The sequence below is a fragment of the Clavelina lepadiformis genome, chromosome 9 (assembly GCF_947623445.1).
Source record: "Clavelina lepadiformis chromosome 9, kaClaLepa1.1, whole genome shotgun sequence".
NCBI lineage: Eukaryota > Metazoa > Chordata > Ascidiacea > Aplousobranchia > Clavelinidae > Clavelina > Clavelina lepadiformis.
In genome coordinates this window covers 3,688,564-3,708,131 of record NC_135248.1, presented here as the reverse complement: position 1 = coordinate 3,708,131, position 19,568 = coordinate 3,688,564, and the positions used below count along the sequence as shown (strand labels likewise).

General features: G+C 36.6%; 3 protein-coding genes and 1 long non-coding RNA gene across 8 annotated transcripts; 3 read left to right on the top strand and 1 right to left on the bottom strand.

Moving 5' to 3' along the window:
• The first annotated feature begins 1,765 nt into the window (after positions 1-1,765).
• LOC143471001 (baculoviral IAP repeat-containing protein 7-like) lies at positions 1,766-9,121 on the top strand. 2 transcript variants are annotated; one of them, XM_076969315.1, is made up of 9 exons: positions 1,766-1,830; positions 3,071-3,145; positions 3,603-3,723; positions 4,471-4,690; positions 5,222-5,375; positions 5,643-5,742; positions 5,978-6,451; positions 6,607-6,773; positions 6,971-9,121. In XM_076969315.1, the coding sequence occupies exons 2-9, from the start codon at positions 3,088-3,090 to the stop codon at positions 7,150-7,152; spliced, it is 1,476 nt and encodes a 491-aa protein (XP_076825430.1). In that variant the 5' UTR covers positions 1,766-1,830; positions 3,071-3,087; the 3' UTR covers positions 7,153-9,121. The 2 variants fall into 2 exon arrangements, with proteins under 2 accessions (XP_076825430.1, XP_076825429.1); XM_076969314.1 differs by lacking the exon at positions 1,766-1,830 and having other exon boundaries at positions 2,140-3,145.
• LOC143471003 (uncharacterized) lies at positions 4,704-5,634 on the bottom strand. Its single transcript, XR_013119457.1, has 3 exons — positions 5,488-5,634; positions 5,194-5,367; positions 4,704-5,100 (listed from the first exon to the last, which is right to left on the bottom strand). It is a non-coding gene; the product is annotated as an uncharacterized LOC143471003 (long non-coding RNA).
• Positions 9,122-12,054: 2,933 nt separating the features above from the next.
• Positions 12,055-15,205, top strand: LOC143471120 (isoaspartyl peptidase/L-asparaginase-like). Of its 4 annotated transcripts, none has more exons than XM_076969481.1 (8): positions 12,055-12,215; positions 12,473-12,654; positions 12,837-12,919; positions 13,201-13,343; positions 13,623-13,768; positions 14,055-14,203; positions 14,650-14,730; positions 14,901-15,205. In XM_076969481.1, exons 2-8 carry the CDS (start codon positions 12,512-12,514, stop codon positions 15,137-15,139), a joined length of 984 nt encoding a protein of 327 aa, XP_076825596.1. In that variant the 5' UTR covers positions 12,055-12,215; positions 12,473-12,511; the 3' UTR covers positions 15,140-15,205. The 4 variants fall into 4 exon arrangements, with proteins under 4 accessions (XP_076825596.1, XP_076825594.1, XP_076825593.1 ...); XM_076969479.1 differs by having other exon boundaries at positions 12,058-12,312; XM_076969478.1 differs by having other exon boundaries at positions 12,059-12,327.
• A 1,904-nt stretch (positions 15,206-17,109) lies between these two features.
• On the top strand, positions 17,110-19,253 carry LOC143470517 (lactadherin-like). The gene is made up of 5 exons (XM_076968695.1): positions 17,110-17,414; positions 17,530-17,583; positions 17,686-17,844; positions 17,997-18,166; positions 18,325-19,253. Exons 1-5 carry the CDS (start codon positions 17,159-17,161, stop codon positions 18,460-18,462), a joined length of 777 nt encoding a protein of 258 aa, XP_076824810.1. The 5' UTR covers positions 17,110-17,158; the 3' UTR covers positions 18,463-19,253.
• The last annotated feature ends 315 nt before the right edge of the window (positions 19,254-19,568 follow it).

Sequence of the window (19,568 nt, the reverse complement as noted above, 5' to 3'; positions counted from 1 at the left end):
CAAGTTATACGAATATTTGTAAGCTTCTTAATTTCCCATTCAACAAAAAGTTTATGTTACACCACATGCATATTTCACTACATACACCGAAACATTACGCCAAGTTTGTAAAATAGATAAACGGAAAATGAACAATACTATATGACGTTAACAATATACACAAAGTAATAATTTCCACTGTAGATGAAATGACACAACTTAGTTATGCAAATATGTTGATATCATTGGTCTACGTGCAATACAACGTGATAAGCAACATGTTGTCACCTGTTCGCGAAACAAATTGGGTCATTTCAGTCACGTGGAATTTCCGCTGCTACATGTAATGTTACATTTCTTGCCTTTATCTTGGATGGCTTCGTCACTATTTTTTTGTATTAAGTTACGTCACACAGAAAGGAAATGATTGATTGAGCGATTCTTTTGTAATCTAAAGCTTGAAAGAAAAAATACAAAGCAAATAATTTTAAGCAACGTTGATATTACATAAACAACCTTTCATTTACCATGCAGGATGACTAGGCCTAACAGATGTTTTATTGCTCATATGTGCCCTGAAATTGATGTCCAATAGCAAACAAGAGGCTTAAAAAATCAATAAACAGAAAACCATTTTGGGAAAGCATTTTGGGGACTGAAATTGATGAATAATTAGAAAAGATAGCATAGTTAAAGGAAAAGTGAGAAATCTCTTTTATTACGTTTCAAAATACAAAAATAGAAAATTGCAGATTGCGTCATAATGGTGTGGTTAAAGAGGTTACGCTCAGCTGCAGAAATATCAAATGAAAGCAAAACTGCGTTGATTCCAGGCTTTTGTATTTTTGTAAAATGTCGAATTAAAGATCATTTGTATAAAAGGGCTATGTTTGAACAGTACATGTATATACCCAAAGATTTTCAAAGCCTTTAGTGAACAATAGAAAAAGGTGAAAAAAATTGAATCAGCTTCATACAATGGCTTAATTAAATCATTAATTGCTCCATGAACGGACATACATGTTAAGGAAAAATCGGTATAAAACTTACCAAAATTTTAAAACCTATACTTCCGATTAAAGTGCACTTAAAAAAACGGTTAAGTCCACCCGATTATTGATAACTCAGTATTTACAGGGATCGGCAACCCCTGGCACGCGTGCCACAAGTGGAGATGATTTGAAGCGCACGTTATATCACGAAGAAAATGTAAAACATGCCTTACAAAATTGTTTGGCATGCGAGTTGTTGATATTTTGACATTATTCATAAACTGACCAACTGCATACGAAAGGTTGCCGACCCCTGACTTAAGAGATTCCCCCAAAATAGGTGATCGAATAATACAGTTTGTAGAATCAAGCCAAGCACAGATAACTCTTATGCGTTAAAAGCGATTATGATTAGACTTGAAATTCCATCCTTATAATAAAAAAACGACTATTTCACTGTAAGTAGGTCATACTGCGCGTTTATAAAGATAAGCGGTTGGGTATAATAGCAGTCAAAACTTCGATTTTAACTATTTAGGGCTAAACTAAAGTTAGATTTAGATTAAACGAAATACGGTTTAGGTTTCTACTTTAAAACATTCAAGCTTTCGAATAGCAAGAAACATAAAAGTAGCTTGAAACGTAGGATTTCCCCCATAGTTGCAAGCAAAAATCAAGGGAAAATACAGCGGGGGAATTCCCGGCGGGTGACAGCCCAATCAATCTTTATAACAGACGATTTCCAAGCAACCGACGTTGAAGAGTGTTGCCAAGAATTTCTGTTAAGCACGTTCTTGTAATGTGCATTGATGATTACATGATATGTTTAATGATGCATTTTCTCGTTAGTGGCTATTAGGTAATATTTATAATTTTATGTTTATCAAAAGTATAAAAGACCACACAAACCAGATTAAGGGATGCGTCGGTTATATAAGCGACGTAGTGTTAGATCCGCCACCAATGTATTAGAAAAGGAAGCAGCGTCTTCAATAACTTGCTATGGGCGTGAGGCCAGGTTTAAGTTCTAAAAATGAGGCTTCCGTATAGAAAAGTTAGATTAAATGTTGATAAAGAAGATTAATTACCATCTTTTCTACCATCAATTTACTTTCTTTCCTACGGCATCCTGTTACGTTAGTACGTCTGTAGGTTAATACAAGTTTTCTTGGATGTGTGATTGTATTTGAATTTTTATATTGTTCGCCTACTTTAAAAGCAGCGTGCGATACATTGGATATTACCCACGTGGCGCAAAGTAGCAAACAACACTTTAAGTTCAAATCGTGAACAAATTTTCACGTGTTAAAACCTTACGTCCAAGATAACGTTGTCTGATGAAAAAATATATAAGTTTCTTGCGATCTGAAACATCGCAAGAAATACTCGTCTTATATCTTTTGCGGAATTGTAGAAAAAGACGGAACGGGATGTTCCGACACTTGCTATGCGTCAAAGAAACAGGAAGAGAAACTGTAGTGGTGCCGTTTATATAAACAGCACGCGTGTTTCTCTTCCTGTGTCTTTTTTATAGATTTGAGAACCGAAACATGATATCTCATGGTACAATCTTAGCAAAACCTGGTTAACAATGATCCGGTATTATCGAAGCGTGTTGTTAGCAAACACTGGTAGAAATATTCCAAATCCCAAGGGGCTTTCACGAATATTTAGTTTTCATGATTAGGCCAATATAAAACACAGAGTTGAATCAAGTTATTTTTAAACACTGTGTTCTACGTGTTAGCAGCAGTCGGAATAACTTATACGCGTTGGGCTTCTTTCGAATCTATGTTCGATATGTCCTGAATACTTTTAATAATATCATGAATATCATTTGTGTTTGTTTAATTGTTTATGAATATTACAGTATTATTCTTTCGTAAAGGTTGTTTTTATATAAAAGTCACATTACGCTAAGTTAAAGCAATTGATGCACGACATCGGTTGGATTGAACATGATTGTACTATAGCATTTTATTATATTATATCATTATATTATATTATTTTATTCTGAGTTGTAATTTTATTTGGGTAACTTAGGTTTTTAGGAATTTATTAAAAGGTCAGGTCTTTCTTCAACTTTTGTGTTGATTCAGATTTGACGTTGATTCTGATGTGTTGTGGAGGAAATAAAATGTCAAGACCAAGACATCAAACTCGGGGCCAGCCAGGTATGAAAGTAAATTAATTATCTTTCCGAAGCAATTTTTTTCTGACTTGTTCGTTTATTATTATAGGGGTCACCATTATTTCATTTTTCACATTTTACTTTTAATTTTGAGTTTTTGTTGAATTTGGCAGAAGTAAAATGTAAAGTATATGTGAATTTTCATGTTCAAAATTTGTTTATTTTGATAAATTATGCCGGTTCACTAATTTATCGATTTATTCAATTTTAAAGATTATAATGGCACAGTGTCAAAAACAAACATATGTTTCTGGATGGATGTATCATAATACATGCTAAAAATTTGCAATTGTATTATGTGCAATTACTTTTGTACTAATGTAGCCAACCTTGATATTTGTAAACAATAATGAAAAATCCTGATTCTAAATACTGAATATAAAATTACTTCACCCAAAAGTTACCCTTCATATCAACTAACGTACCAAAATATTTCTTAGAGTGGGAAGTACAGTATCGTTTAGATACTTTCACAAACGCTTTGGAAGGAATTAACGGTGAAGAACTGGCAAGAAACGGATATTTTTACAACAGCTGCTCTCGACAATTACAGTGTATCAGGTTAGTCTATACACATGTCGCGGTCAGTAAATATCAAATTTTGTAAGTTATTGTCCTTAGTGGGAAAGATAAAGACGACATATAGCAACCGACTGAAGTTATGCGCTTGAAGTTTCTACTGCTATAATGCCAGCCACTGCGTTTAAAACGTGATAAAACCCATACAACAAACAGTATTGGAAGATTTTTCTGTTGCATTTTAGGTGATTATGATATAATACGATAGCATACTTCTGCAATAGTCGAAATAAACAATCAAAGAATAGTTTGTTAAGGATTAAGTGATATGGTTGTGGTTATCTTAGGTGTTGCGTCACAAATTAATCACTTACTTCCTGACGTTTTGTGATGTCATAAATTTCATTATCGAAAGAATTCGTAAACCTTGAAACGTGATATGAAGAAGGTTACTTCAATTGCAGTAAAATATAAAATCTTTGGCCACCAAATTGGACATTAATTGCAAAAGACAAAAGTAGGATGAAAGGAAAAACATAAAAATCTCGTAAAATGAACAATAATTTCATAAAGTTTGTTTTTGAACTTTATCACAAAAAAGAAGTCACAAAATTCACAAAAAGATGAAGCGATCATCAATCGTCAGCGCTTATCGTGCATGTAACAACAGTTATTAAACCTATTAAAGTTTGTAAACGTTTAGTTTGTTTTGATTAAGATTTATAACCTTAATAGCGAGCTTTGGACACTTAAATAAAACCCAAGTTTAACCAAAAACAATGTCTGCAGTTGCCAAACTGAGCACATCTATCTCGGAGGTGAGAACGATTGTCGCAACTATCCACACAATCCGTCTTGTCCGTTTAGTGGTGATTTTCAGACCCAGTCGACCATAAACCCCATCACAAACAAAAGACAGGAAGCAACAAATCCCCGGTCGCCGGCGTCCCATTCAACCCCCGCCACCCGGGGTAGACCAAAAATCAGGACACTTAGAGGAAACTCCCAGGTAAGAACCTGCTAAATATTTGTCGAAGTTACTGTAAATTTCTACATCAATAAAGATGACGTCACTGATAACATTTACAGTTTGACTTTAATAAAACAATAAATCAGATTTTGGTTGCATTTCCATGTTATTATAACTGCTGGTGTATATGGAAAGCCTACCGATGTCATTCCTGTCACTGTAAAGTTAGAGCTTCTCCTCGTGTACGCAATTATACCGCGTATGCATTAACAGTTGTCTAAACGCATTATTATAAAAGCTATACGTTTGGTATAGGCCTACTTTGTGTATTGACCACGTGTCTTCAATAGAATAAAACTGCTGTTAATGACAAGTGTGACGTTATGTAAATTTCATTTCTGTACCTTACCAAGCGCCACGTTGGTAGTCACAAGATCAGGATTCATCAGCTATAAACAAAGGAAGAATGTTGACATTTTTAGGTCATATTTCATTGTTGCTTCACAATATCTCTGTCGTGGCGTTTCAGGTTTGCAACTCACATTGTAATCGCTACACCTTTTGTTTCAGGTTTCGTTAAACGAAGTACCTTTCCCTTGCGACAGTCCTGCATATCCGGATAAAAGAACGATCACCAGCCGCTTGTTAACCTTTGTTACTTGGAAGCAAGGTACAACGAGGTGTAACCCGAGAGAAATTGTTGACGCTGGGTTTTTCTGCAAAGGTAATAAGCGTTACTTCAACCACTAAAATTACTGCATTTCCAATAAGGGGCAAATCTTGTACAGCAAAGCGTAAGCTAATTTTCGAATTTTTAGAAGAAACGTTTTGTTTACCGGCTTTAAAATATGCTGTAATAACTCCAGTATTTTGATTTCGGTTCAACTTGAACCACAGATCACAATCCACCTGTATATGCTGCTATATCTGTCATTATTCTTATGTGTGTCTTTATTTGTGTTATAGCAAGCTATTATGCTTTTCCTTATAGGCATTCGAGACGTCACTACTTGTTGGAATTGCGGAATAAACTTGGAAAACTGGTCTTATGACGACGATCCTTACTATGAGCATGCAAAATGGCAACCAAAGTAATAAATTTGTCTCATTTTAAGCTTAATAAGACACTTTGATTGCAAATTTAAGCAAACAATATCTTAAGATTTTTGTTAAAGCGACAACTAATTTTAAGCTAACATTTTAGAGAGATATTTCTACTAAAACAAAAGATAATAGCAACACATGTTTCAACTTCTTTACATTGTCATATGCTAACTTTTTGCAATTGTTTTAGTTAGAAGAAATAGCAATGTTTTTTATTTGTAGCTGTGAGTACATTCTCCAGCAAAAGGGTGTCGAATTTGTACAGCAAGTACTTCAAGAGAATCCAAATCTTCCACAACCAATGTTTATACGGGAGGTAGAAACATTAAATTTTACATCTGTCTACGACAATACTCCTAGCGTATCCCTTTCTACCTCGGCTTCTGAGAGAGAAAACGAGGACTTCGTTCCTTGTAATCCGCCCTCTGGTGTTTGTATCATTCCAGAACCGAATTGGGAACGACGCGATATTAATATTCCAAGAGTTGGAATAAAAACAATTTACAGAGCACCGGGTATAAAAATAGTAAATGGACCGACTAAACAAAGACCGATACAACGAACTGTTCATAGAAGGGATTCTAGGAGTAGTCTTTTTCTAAATAACAGAGTTAGGCAAGCGATGCAGTCGTCCGTAACGTCGCAAGCGCAAGAAATGGGATTTAGCAGAGAAACCATTGAAAGTGTTTTGTTAAGGTAAAAGCAGCAGTTTTACGACTTTGGAAAAACTCAATTTACTATGAGAATTTTAAAGTTGTTTTTTCTGTAATTAACAATGGTTTGAGCAACATAAGATAACTTTCTATTTAACCATTGCTTTACGTCAGACAAACATTATTTAAAATTCACAGGAGGTCACGAAATGCCGGTGAAGCTTACTCTTCTAGTCAGGCATTGATTGAAGATTTACTTTTGGAATTAGAACCTTCCAGAAACGAAAGAAGAGAAACTTCAATTCCACGGCAACCAGCTCCTCTACCAAGACAAGTAGAGTCCGGTCCAGATAATTTGCTATCCGGTGAGTTTCCTGCTTAAAATGGCTTTGTCTTAATAATATATAGTGCCCATTAATTATGCCCGAGGTGCAAGTGCACTCTTAGAAATTAATCCTTCCATCTTGCTTAATACATAACTCTTATTTATTGTTTTGTACCTTCGCTAAACTGAAGATTTTCTTTTGTATAAATCAACTTTTTGTTTAATCCTTTCTTAAAGGATTGAACGGGCCGGTGGAAAACACCACTTCGATGTGCCGCGTGTGCGGGGATGCCCCTTGTGAGATAATATTTATTCCATGCCGGCACCTCAATGTATGCGCTTCCTGCGCAACGTTGGTGAATAGATGTCCATCATGTAACCAGTCAGTGGAAAGGTCCATCAGAATCAGAACTGACTGACTTTAACGCACAAACCAACAATATTATTTTTTCTCGAGTAGATCAACGATTTGCTTGGACAAAAGCTCTGGAGTTTGTGAAGTAATTAGTTTATTCAACAGATCTGTCTGTGGAAAAGTAGTTCGGAAAAAACGTGAAGATTGGAGGAAAGTATGAAAGCAAAAAAAAAAACACAGAGATTGTTTATTTCTTTGCCACAAATGTTTCGTAACCGAATACAATTGATTTCAACAGTTTTAAGCTTCTATATATTTTTAACATTAAAACTCTTTCGACACCTTCGTGCACTTTCCTTTTTTTAACGCAGCGCTATATAAAAATGACAGAAAAAATCCCCTTCGGAAAATTTGAAAAGTTTAATTTAGACAAATTTAGACACATTCCTTCTGTTAAAATTAATTTTCTGGGAAGGTGTTATCATTATAAGTTGTTAAATTGTCTATAAGTGTCACGGACTTTGTTCCCACATGTTGTTACTTATCATCGTATTTTCGTTTGAAGCGAGCGTTTTTACCAATCAGCACCGTGTACGCGTTTGTTGAACTATTTTAATCACGTGTTTTGGCACCTTGGTTGTATATAAAGATTGTGCGATTTTAGTAGAGGAGAGTCTGAGTCGGCGTCTGGCTGAGACAAATAAAATGTGGCTTTTCGAGGATCGTCGGTTTGGTTTATTAGCGTTATAACGCTACTCAGTTTCACAGTGGAAAGTGACTCACAGTTATTGGTGTCGCGGTTCACCGTAAGCGTGAAATTAAAACCTGGCTAACTGAGCGAGAAAATAATCGTTACAATTGGCGAGCGCGCCAGGATTTCACAACCGCCAAAAGGGTTAGCAGTCGTGTGAATGTTATGGATCCGATCTTCGTCCTTCCACGGCCGTTCTATAAAGCGGGAGACGACTTACGACGATTTCTGTATTTGTTCCACTCCTATTGTCGTCTAACCAAGCTTTCCGACGAAGCGAAGAAACCGTTCTTCTTGGCTTCGATTCAAGAAATGTTTCTCCAAAGGTTAAGCTACTTACCTGTTGCCGAGATGTCTTTAGAAGACGTTGTTTATCAGTTCGAGCTGATTGTCGACTATCCAGAAGCTCTGTATAGAATGCGGAAATCGTTTTTCAACAGACGACAACTACGAGACGAGTCCGCATGTGATTATGTAAAGAAAATAAACACTCTGGGTAGAAGGGCCTACCCAACAGACGAACGTCTTCGAAAGGACTTAATGTTTCTGTGTGTGATGAAGGGCTTAAGGGATCCACAAATGGTCACGTCTCTTCCAGAAACCGTCTTCGAAGAGAAAGATTTTGACTATCTTTATTGCTACATCACTAACCCCCAGAAAGCTGTAGAAGCTGAAGAAGTTTTATCACTGGGGGTGGGCCAGGAAGATGACAGCGGTACCGATGGAGAGTGCAGTCGCACAGATGTTTCCGATGATGGACAGAATGAAGCCGATGAGAGCTTGCCTACTTCAGTTCTCAACAATCAAGCGACCGACCTGCCGGAAGGGGCCCTCAAAAAGTCGATGCCGACGCCTGTTACCGATGAAGCGCATACATATTCCGCTTTACTAGTGTTTTGGGGAGCACGAACACGTGTTAGAGTTCTCGGATTTTTAGGTAATAGAGCACTTTTTGTCGTTTTTATGTTTTTAGCTTGCATCGTATACACAAGTCACCGTGATTTAATTCACATACCTTGGGACAGGGGAAAAGTTTCGCCCGGGTGGTCTCAAGTGTAGGATGGGGGGTGTGTCACGGACTTTGTTCCCACATGTTGTTACTTATCATCGTATTTTCGTTTGAAGCGAGCGTTTTTACCAATCAGCACCGTGTACGCGTTTGTTGAACTATTTTAATCACGTGTTTTGGCACCTTGGTTGTATATAAAGATTGTGCGATTTTAGTAGAGGAGAGTCTGAGTCGGCGTCTGGCTGAGACAAATAAAATGTGGCTTTTCGAGGATCGTCGGTTTGGTTTATTAGCGTTATAACGCTACTCAGTTTCACAGTGGAAAGTGACTCACAGTTATTGGTGTCGCGGTTCACCGTAAGCGTGAAATTAAAACCTGGCTAACTGAGCGAGAAAATAATCGTTACATAAGAACAATATTCTTTATATTGTTTTAAACCATTGATTCGTATTACTTTATGTGTAGTGCTTGATATGCGTTGTAGACGTCGTGTTATGTGCTTGATCAATACTTCAATTAAAATTAACTTTACTTCAATTTATATATGTTGTATTGTTTTTGAGATCAGACTGTTGCATGCATAGCAAATATATTTTGTCAATGATTTGTTTATCACGTTACTTCGGTCAACGTTTTTCACTTGATTAACGTTTTTATTTCGGTCAACGTTTTCAGTTTTTCACTGTGTACCATGGTGATGGCGTTGTATCACTAACCATTTTTATCACCGACAACATTGTGTTGTAAATTGTACAGTGTCCAATGATTGCACAATCTATGAAATCAATACTGCATACGATTACTCATTATTTTGTGATTACCGTTGTTTGGAAACAAGCAACAAATAAAATTTTCCCCATTAGATTGGTTTATTTTTAGTTAAAGCTGTTTCGTTTTTGTTACATGTATAGTTGAAAGCTATGCAGGACGCGTGGTTGACATTGCCTTATGGCGTCTGCATCACCGATCGTGTTTTTTCGATTCCACCATACAGAATTTATAAACCTATAATTCAAGGGCACGATACAATTTAGCTTACATTTTTGGTTCAAACATAGCCCTGTAATAGCTTCTTCATACTGATTGCGGAACTTCAATTTATGTTTTTCATTTTCCATTCAATTTCCTATAGCGATTTGTAAATTCGAGTTCTTATATTCCAAAAATGTGAAGTCGCTAAACACACCAGAAGAAATTATGCACGTCCCATTTTCAAAACACGTCATATGTCGATGTGTTACAAAATATTACCTTTGTACCTACTAACAATCTGACAACAGTTTTACGTCACAGAGATATTGCCAACAAGAACACGTCTAAATTCGTAACACTCAATGTGTACTACAAGCACTTGAAAAACACTTCCCAAAAACCACATACATCTATTGTTTGTAATCCAGCAAACTATTTACATTTCAAGAATTGTCTGTTTGATTGACATGACTAGCCAAAAACAATACAACTTTCTTAATAATATGCACAATTTGGTATATCACTACAAATGCCACACTCCTGGTGGTATGTGATTCTGTAAGCTGACCGGATAACTGGAGAACTACAACAAAACTGGACTTTAGAAAGACAAAACCAACATTAAAACGCTGTGCAGCTGAACGATTTCTGACATTTCATGTCCACGTCACACGTGCTTAATATCAGTCTAGCGCAGTGGTTCCCAAACTATGGTACGCGTACCACTAGTGGTACACAAAAGTCTTCCAGGTGGTACGCGAGCAACTTATCAAGTTTACACCAAACGATCGCAAATGATCTTTTATTGTCGTCGGCATTATTTTAATTCACATAAATTAGGTAGAGCGTAAAATTTCATGCTATATTCCCTACTGAATACTAATTCCTTAGGGTATTGACGCATTGGATTGTAAAACAGCGTTTCTTTGTGACGAAATAGAACGTCATTTATTACTAGGTAATAAATCCTTGAAGTCAGTTTTTATAGTCCTACAATGTAGGTGGTACGAGAACGCTGCATAAACCAAAAAAATGGTACGCGAGTAGATAAAGTTTGGGAACCACTGGTCTAGCCACTCTGGTGTGGCGGTTATAGCCGTTGAAAAACGCTCAGACCGGGCAAAAGCCATACGCCTATTACGCAACATCTATATTGCATGTGATTTCCGTTTGCAAAGCTTGACTGCATGTCTGTGAGTTGTTTTGGGTTTAAATTTTATAATGTGCTTATTGTGCGCTTTACAGTTTTCTGATTTCAGATTTTTCACAATTTAATGTTGATTTTTTCAAGAAAAATAAATGGTGTAAACTTGATTAGAAGAAAACTCAAAAAATAAAGATATTAAATTAAACCTATGCAGACAGCAAATTGCAATGCAAATACGAAATCAAACCAAGTGAAAGATAATATGCGCCATTTTTAGTAAGTTAGTTACTTTTGAATTATTATGTTACTTCTGTGGAGTTAAGTTTGTACTCGAATGACTTTTGAAGAAGTATGTTTATACAACTTTGATCTTTAACGGAATATTCCGTTAATATTCCGACGTTAATATGATTTTAGAGGAAGTTAAAAGTGTATCCGGTTCTCGTAAAAGGGAAACCAATGCCACTCTTGCTTGCTTGTGATATTATATAGCGGTAACCAGATGAAACAGTTATTGAAGGGAATTGGATAAACGGTCCATTAGTTTTGCAGAAGGTGGATGACTTGTATGAATTCTGTACTATCAACCCCACCGCGTCCGCACATGCGTAATACTATTTGCTAGCGACAATCGTGCGTAACAATAGGAAACGCCAACGTCTATTAAGTTGTGTATACCGTAGGGCTTTGACTACGTATTTTCGCGGTCCCCACCATACACGCCGCCCAAAACCTGTTTACTAACAGATTGCAATATCTCAAATCGATTCTAAAGTTTTAATATCTCTTAGAAATTATAAAAGACTTCGTTCTGCAAACAAGGTTTACAAAAGCACTTCGCCTATTCTTCGCATGACTGTGAAAACCCATTAATCACCACTGCGAATGCGCAACAATTTCCTCGCGTTAGGGTACCGCAATCGTCATTGTGCTGGTTTTGGAACAGATATTCTAATCCATTTAGTCAGCTAATACATCGCTTTGCTCTGTGCCAAGCTGCTGCCTGGAAATCTATTTAGACTGCCTCACAGCACGACTATCACAGCAGAAGGATGTAAATGTTTTCTGTTCTGCAGCTCCGCGTGATATAGTATAACAGTATAACTGTGTCACAGCGATTATTGAGATGCCTCGATATTTATACACTGTTTTCATGGTGCTAGCTATTCCAGTAAACAGTTTTATTGTCGGATCTTTATACCTAGATTTGGCATGGACTAAGAAATAGGACTCAAAAAGGCACGCCAGTAAGCTTTTATTTGCTGTACGTTGCTTGTAGCAGTTTTACAACCCTCGGGCGATCTAGATTGGTATTAGACTTAAAAGTGAAAGCATTGGCTGCAGGTCTCTCACTAACTGGTTTGTAGTTGTTAAAGTTTGCTAATGTAGACTGTAAATTGTAATATTGCGTTAAATGGAGACAGTAATGTTATTGCACCCGAGACCAAGCTCCGAAGTGACGAGGAATACCAGAAACGTTAATGGGCTATACGCTATTTAACAGAGAATTTTGAAGAATATCCACAATAAGATAAACTTGTTGATGAATGTCGATTCTCCGCAAAATACTGCCTTGAACAGGCAACCAGTGATTATTGTCCATGGTGGCATTTCCGACGCGCTTGAAACCTGGTACATGCAATGGTCGGCCCTTGGAACCAAGCAAGCTGCAGCAGCCGGTTACCGGTAAGCGCAATAACACTTTAAGATATATATGTGTGAAATAATTATTAGATCTTTGTCATTATAAATTATAAGCTGAACCAACAAAACAAGTCACCAAGAATAGCACAGGAAATGAAAGCCATGAATTGTCACGCATCAATGAGCATTAATATTGTCGTTTTTAAAGTGGTTTGTGTTGGCAGAGTGCTACAGAATGGTGGCACTTGCGTCGATGCTGTGGTCAATGCTGTAAAAACAATGGAGGACAACCCAGCATTTAATGCTGGTAAGTTAGTTTGTTCCAGGCTAACCGCCTTCATTACTAGCCCCGAGTTGCACAAACTAGGCTAACATAGCATAGCACATCAGTACCAAAATTCGTTACGCGTAAGAAACTTACACTTTACTGTGCGCAATTTGCTGTAGGCCTACTTTGAGGAAGCTCATTGAATGGCTCACTGCAGCGTAACGGAAACAATTATGGTGCCATTATGAGAGCTCGCAGTATTCGGGAAAACTAGTTTATTTTTAGCCGACTTTTAGTTTCCATATTGTCATTGTTGCTAGGTCGGGGATCTCTATCGAATGAAGAAGGCCAAGTCGAAATGCACGCACTCGTAATGAGAGGAGACACTTGCAACTGTGGCGGTGTGTCTGGAATTAAAGGCGTAAAGAACCCCGTAGATGTGGCACATCTTGTCTTGGAACATGTAAGAATTTTACAACTTCGTCTGGGTTGGCTTGTTGCTGTATCTACAGTGCAATCGCTTTTTTTCTTAATTTAATGTAACTGTATATAATGCACAGTGGTGTCTTTTTGAATTTTGCGTCCAAACGTTAGTATGCATGCATGCATAAAAGGAAGGTAATGTGCAAGTGAACACAATATTTTGATTATATATATCGCAATTTATCATGTTTTTTCAACTGTTTTGATTGAAAATGGAAACCGCCTTTGCGCCATTAAGCGTTTCCACAACACATTTCAGAGCCATCACAGTTTGCTGAATGGGAACGCGTCTTTGGAACTCGCACGGCGGTTTGGACTGGAAGAGAAACCTCCCGAATATTTTAAGACTGATATGACCAGAAAGAGATTACAGCAACGTAGAACGTTTGAAGAACCATTTTACAGGTAATCTCAATGCTAACCTTTTTGTTGCAAACACATGATTTCCGAATAAACGTGGTGTACCTAAGTCTTTGATCTAACTGAAGTGGCAAGCCCCCGGTAAAAGTGACAAAAATAATGTCTCCACAGTGTTTGTTTATATTCCCGGTTGCTGTCTCATAAAATAGATTAGCATTTTCCCTACTTGAGCAACCCGTACAAAAGATTAAACTATCACATATGTTAATTGAAAGTTCTGCAATGTGCAGTGACTGTTCGACTTGCTCATAAGTCATTACTACCTATGCAGTGATCACAACGCTGTTGGAGCTGTTGCCCGTGATTGCCATGGCAACGTTGCGTGCGCCACATCTTCTGGGGGAATCAGCATCCAATCCGCAGGAAGAATATCGGACTGCGCTATAGCGGGAAGTGGAGGATTTGCCGACAATAGCTCAGGTGTTGAAAATAAAATCGTTCATATACACAGTGGGCTATATAATGGCCTTAATGGTTCTAATGTTATTCTAATCATTACGGACTCTCAGCATTCTTCAGTATGTTCAAGATTTCCAATTATTCACTCATTTATGATTTAGTAATAGTCAATAGAAAATTATACGAATTATCATTCTAGTTTTCGGGACATTTTGTGTTGTATGTAACTGCCTGGAGTAAAAAAGCAGAGGTTACAATAAATGCAGGCATATACGTGACGCCATACTTTACCATAATCGTCACGTATGTTCAAGTGTTGAATACCTGGTATATTAAAACTTGAAAAAAATTCTAAGACCAAGCATTCAAATTGCAATATGAAAGTTAACTTGACCTGCCAAGAAGGGGAAGGTGGGATTACCATATTCATGCCGTTGTCAATTTTAAAACGTGAATTGTCTTTTCAGTGGCTGTGGTAGCAACCGGTCATGGAGATTCAATTTTGAACGTCAATCTGTCGCGTTTAATAAGCATACACGTTGAAAACGGTAGGGTTTGCACTAATTTATCATCCTGTACAACTTACTGTAGCATCTTAAACATGATGGCATTAATTGTTACCGTTTATCGTGTAGTTACACATATTTTAGAACGGGTGATAATTAGCGTCTGGTCATGGTTGGTAAAATATTGGACGACTATAAGCTGTTTGATTTAGGTATGTCGCCACAAGAAGCATCGCAAAAGTCACTGGAGTACATGTGGAGGAAGACCAGCGGAAGAGGAGGTGTGATATCTTTAGATCCCGGAGGACGCGTCGGGATTCATTTTACTACTCCAAAGATGTCTTGGGCTAGAATAGGCGGGGAATCACCGTACGACTCACGAAACATATCAACAAACAATTTTATCCAATTCGGTTTTGACATGGTTAACATTTCTGCTGAAAAGCTTTGAATTTTTCTCGTCTTTTTGTGCCAATTTTTCTATGAAAGTGCAATAAGGAATTTTGTACCAGGAAAACTTGCTTGATGTGAGAAAGGAAATGATGGAGCAGCTTAATTGTTGTTTTTATTTACTCAAATCAAACTAATTCGTTGATTGTTTTTGTAAAACTCAGCAGGTAAAAAGTTTCTACCTGGCGTAAGTACAAACCAAGCAAACAATAATAAGCAGTTTAACATTTCTAGCGTTCCTCCTTGCTCCAAATAGTTTATTCTCTGGTGGTGTCACAATCAAAAAATTTTCATAGCTTGGCTGAAAACTATGATTAAACGCCACAGTTACGATAATTTAACAAATTAATTGGTAAAAAATATCCACTGTGTTTTCGAAAGGAAACACGTTCATACCCAACTTATCTGCGCCCTTCTACCAAGATTAAAGGTTACAAAGCCCGGTTGGTTACAATCACTCGCTTAAGCAAAGTTCTAACTTATATGAAAAGTCCTCAGCTCCACTTCAAACGTTAAGCAATATATTTTATCGAATGTGTTTTGCAAAGTGGCTCGAGGAATTATGGTTTTCCTTTGCCACTTCTTTTTGTGCAATCTAAGCAGTACATATTGGACGGGTTGGTAAATAAACATATTTTAACGGTGTTTATTGTACTTGGACGATGACTGGCGCTTTCAATGGCAAGGCTTAATTCAAAATCAACAGCGGGAGAATCTGGAAAATCTTTTTAAACAGAATATCAGCAATCAATTTGAAGAAATTTAACTAATCGGCGGAATAGTTTTTGTCTATGCAACTGCTGTTGCATAAATCATATGAATTGCAACATTCATACCAGGTATATATTAATACCAAGAAATAGTTTTTATCAAATATCATGGTTACATCGATGATAATATCGCTGTTACTGATTTGTAGCAAGCCCATGTACTCTTTCTCATTGCTATCTAAGACTCTGAATAACCACTACGCTGCAGGAGCTGTTGCCATGGCAACATAACGTAATATACACTGAGAAGATCAGCATTCAAGTCATTGGTAGATAATAATCGGTCTGAACTTTTCATTTATTTTGTATATTTTATACACGTTTACAAAACAAACTATGATATTTAATAAGCCTAAAATAAGTCCATTTAGTCTTTGAAGCTGTGCTTGCGCACTCAGTGAAAACCTGCGAAAATAAAAGCTCTAAAGTTCATGAGAAATGTTTCATTTGACTGTTAAAGCAGATTATAAATTTAAGACCTGTACATTCTGTACCGGCGAAAAATTAGTTATGTGTTCCCTGGTTATTTATTTAGTATCTTAGATAGGCACCGTTAGCGATGCCCATCAAACAGTGACATCAAACTTGTGAATGTGCTGTTTACGACATGACTACCAAAACCGCAATCTGAAAAAGTTCGCTCTTGTTGCACTGTTTAATTGATCAAAAGCGGAAGAGAGAATTTTTTTCATAAACGTGTTGTCCCCAAGATTGTCTCAAATATAGAGCTAGCTTCCTCTTACTCTATATTTAAAGTATGGGTTACTTTTAAAGAATATAAGTGATAAATAGCTTTACCCTAAACCAAGTTTTAAACAGAATGCTACGTCAGCTCTTCAACACAATTAACTCTATGCACAAGAACAGGAAATTTCTTTGTTGTGTCATCTGCTCCTATATAAATATTCTTTGTATCTTTTTTTTGCAGTTCAACGTTTATATAGTCAAAGTGACACGTGCCTTAAAAGTTCGTTTCGTGTTAAACAGCGTTTACTATAATGAAGCAATATCTTAGAAAGATTTTTTGAAATCTTCAAAACTGCTGAAAATAATATTGTATGCTTTTAATTCCGCAAAACTTTTAACGATGGACATGATTGTTAAGAAACCTACATTTACCGCTCCACAAGTAACCAGAGAACTGGTATACAGTTTCAGTAAGCCGGTTTATTTAGTTCTATATGTATTGTATTACAGCGTATAGTGGAACATACAGCTTAGTTAGGTGAAGAATATTTTGTTGATGCAAAATGCAAAACGCGATTTTCTTTGTTTATCTGCTTCACTTTGCTGTCACTGCCAAAGCAAATCAGCAAGTTTGTCTGACTCTCACACAGCAAGGTGACAATCATGAGCCCTCATCGGCCCAGGGTCCACCTGGACGTCGGGGACCGCCTGGTCTACCTGGTACGAAAGGTAATATTGGTCCGCCAGGTGTGCCAGGACAGTGCGGGTGTAATCCCAGCGAAATCGAAGAGCTGCGTGGAAAACTTCAAGCTTTTGAAGGTGAGGAAAATAACACGAAAAAGCCCAAATGAAAGCAAGATTAGGCCTAAACGTTTTGAAAATAAACTATCATACAGAACTATAGCAAAATGCAGTAAAACGTTTTTAATCTCAGATGCATTAAACGTTATTATTGTGGAAAGACAGGAGCAAAAAAGACACGATGAAGGCAAGTGAAGACTTTGACTCCATTGCTTCAAAATGTGGATAACTAACGATTTATTTCACCTTAATTGATTTCCTGACTTTTCCCGTTTTAAATCAACTGTAGCTGCTTCGTGCACGGTTGGACTTAAAGATGGAAGAGTGAGAGATGAGGATATTACTGCTTCTTCGGTTCATGGAGTTGGTCGCGAAGCTTTCCGAGCAAGACTTGATAACACCTTTGGATCAGCTGCTACTGACATTGGGGCTTGGAATGCAAAATCGCGTAAATTGAAATTGAAATAAAAATATAGTATACTGTCGAAATTTAAGTCAATCGGCCTTTGGTCTCACATATGTGGTTACATTTTTCCGTTTATACGTAAACTGCAGTCGTTATGCAATGTAATTTTGGCATAACTTATTCATTGTAAATAGCACAAACCAGTGCATGGATTCAAGTTGACTTGAAAGTACCGACTACTTTGACTGGAGTTATTACTCAAGGAAGACCCAGTGGAAATGATTACTGGGTGACTAGTTACAAAATATCGTACGGGAATTCCACCAGCAACATGCAAACTATACAAAGAATTGGAAGAAATTTGGTGAGTAATGATTTGTAAGCTGTAAGTGTTATTTAGTATTTGCATGCATGACCATTAACTATGCATGGTTAAATCCGGCATTTGGTGTTTAATTTACTAATAAAAACAACAAATTATTAAATATTTGAAATCTCAAACTATGTTAATTGTGTTTATAGATATTTCAAGGCAATAGAAATCATGACAACAAAGTGACAAATATATTTCCAAGTCCAGTGGTAGCAAGATACATCCGACTGATTGTTGTCACTTACAACACTCACGCCAATCTTCGTATGGAGTATCTGACTTGTTAAAGCAATCTGCTGTGATATAGCAGGGGTTGCATTCTGAAATCATTATGCTTAGTGAAATATTGCCAAAATGATAATCCAAACCTTGTTGTAGACTTATGCATTTCTATTCGACGTTAAGTTTGTTGAGTGTATTTTAAACTGAATTCAGATAAGCTAGTTATCGGAATTTCGGTTCTTTAACATAAACAACATTTGTCAAACATGATTACGCAATAACGTCTGGCCTATTTAGCTGCAAACATGCTCGTATATTTCAGAGTTTCCAACTTTCATTAAAAGCTGTTATAAAATGGACAACAAACTTTTTACGATTCTCTTCTTTATCAGCTTCCATGAAAATATTTTGTTGAGACTTTATTCATGATTAGCTTAAATATTTTTTTCCTTGTTCGCTTATTTGCGACAAAATATTTCGAAAAAATAGCGAAGTCTGTAATATCATGAAGTATTATAACTATTAAAACAATTACCAAATTTAAGAAAACGGTTTTCTATTTTGTTTTCCTAACACTTGAAAGCCATTAATCAATATGAGATAACTTAAAGAGTGTTCAGTTGGTTTCAGGGCATACAAGAAAATACAGCACCTTATATTTTTAATTATCCAATCATGAATTAAACAGCGTAATGCCAGACTAGTTTTAGTGATGTGTGCCCTCGTAAACTAACACTATGCAATCCATGGCTTATAGATAATTCATGCAAAAAGCATTTAATACAAATAGGTGGTTTGCTGCTGTATTGCGTTTTCTCGTGCTATCGAAGTTAAATGCCATCGTAATATTGTTATCAGTAATAAACATCACATATACTTACAAAAACATTTTGCTGTACAATATATAACGTGAAATAGAAAGTTGTTATAAAAGTTATTTTACTTCTACGTAGAAAGTATGGGTTCTACAACGAGTTGATGACTGGACAGCACCATAATGTTATTTTTGTAACCATGATACCGCTCACGGAAGTTTCAATCTCGAGTAATTCTATCACGTCTGAAAAGTACATTTCACACTTAAAAATAGCACAATTCGAACGATTTCATGCGTATGCTGAGTATACCGTGTTCTACATCTACCTGGTAAAATAATATCTTAAGACTGCGA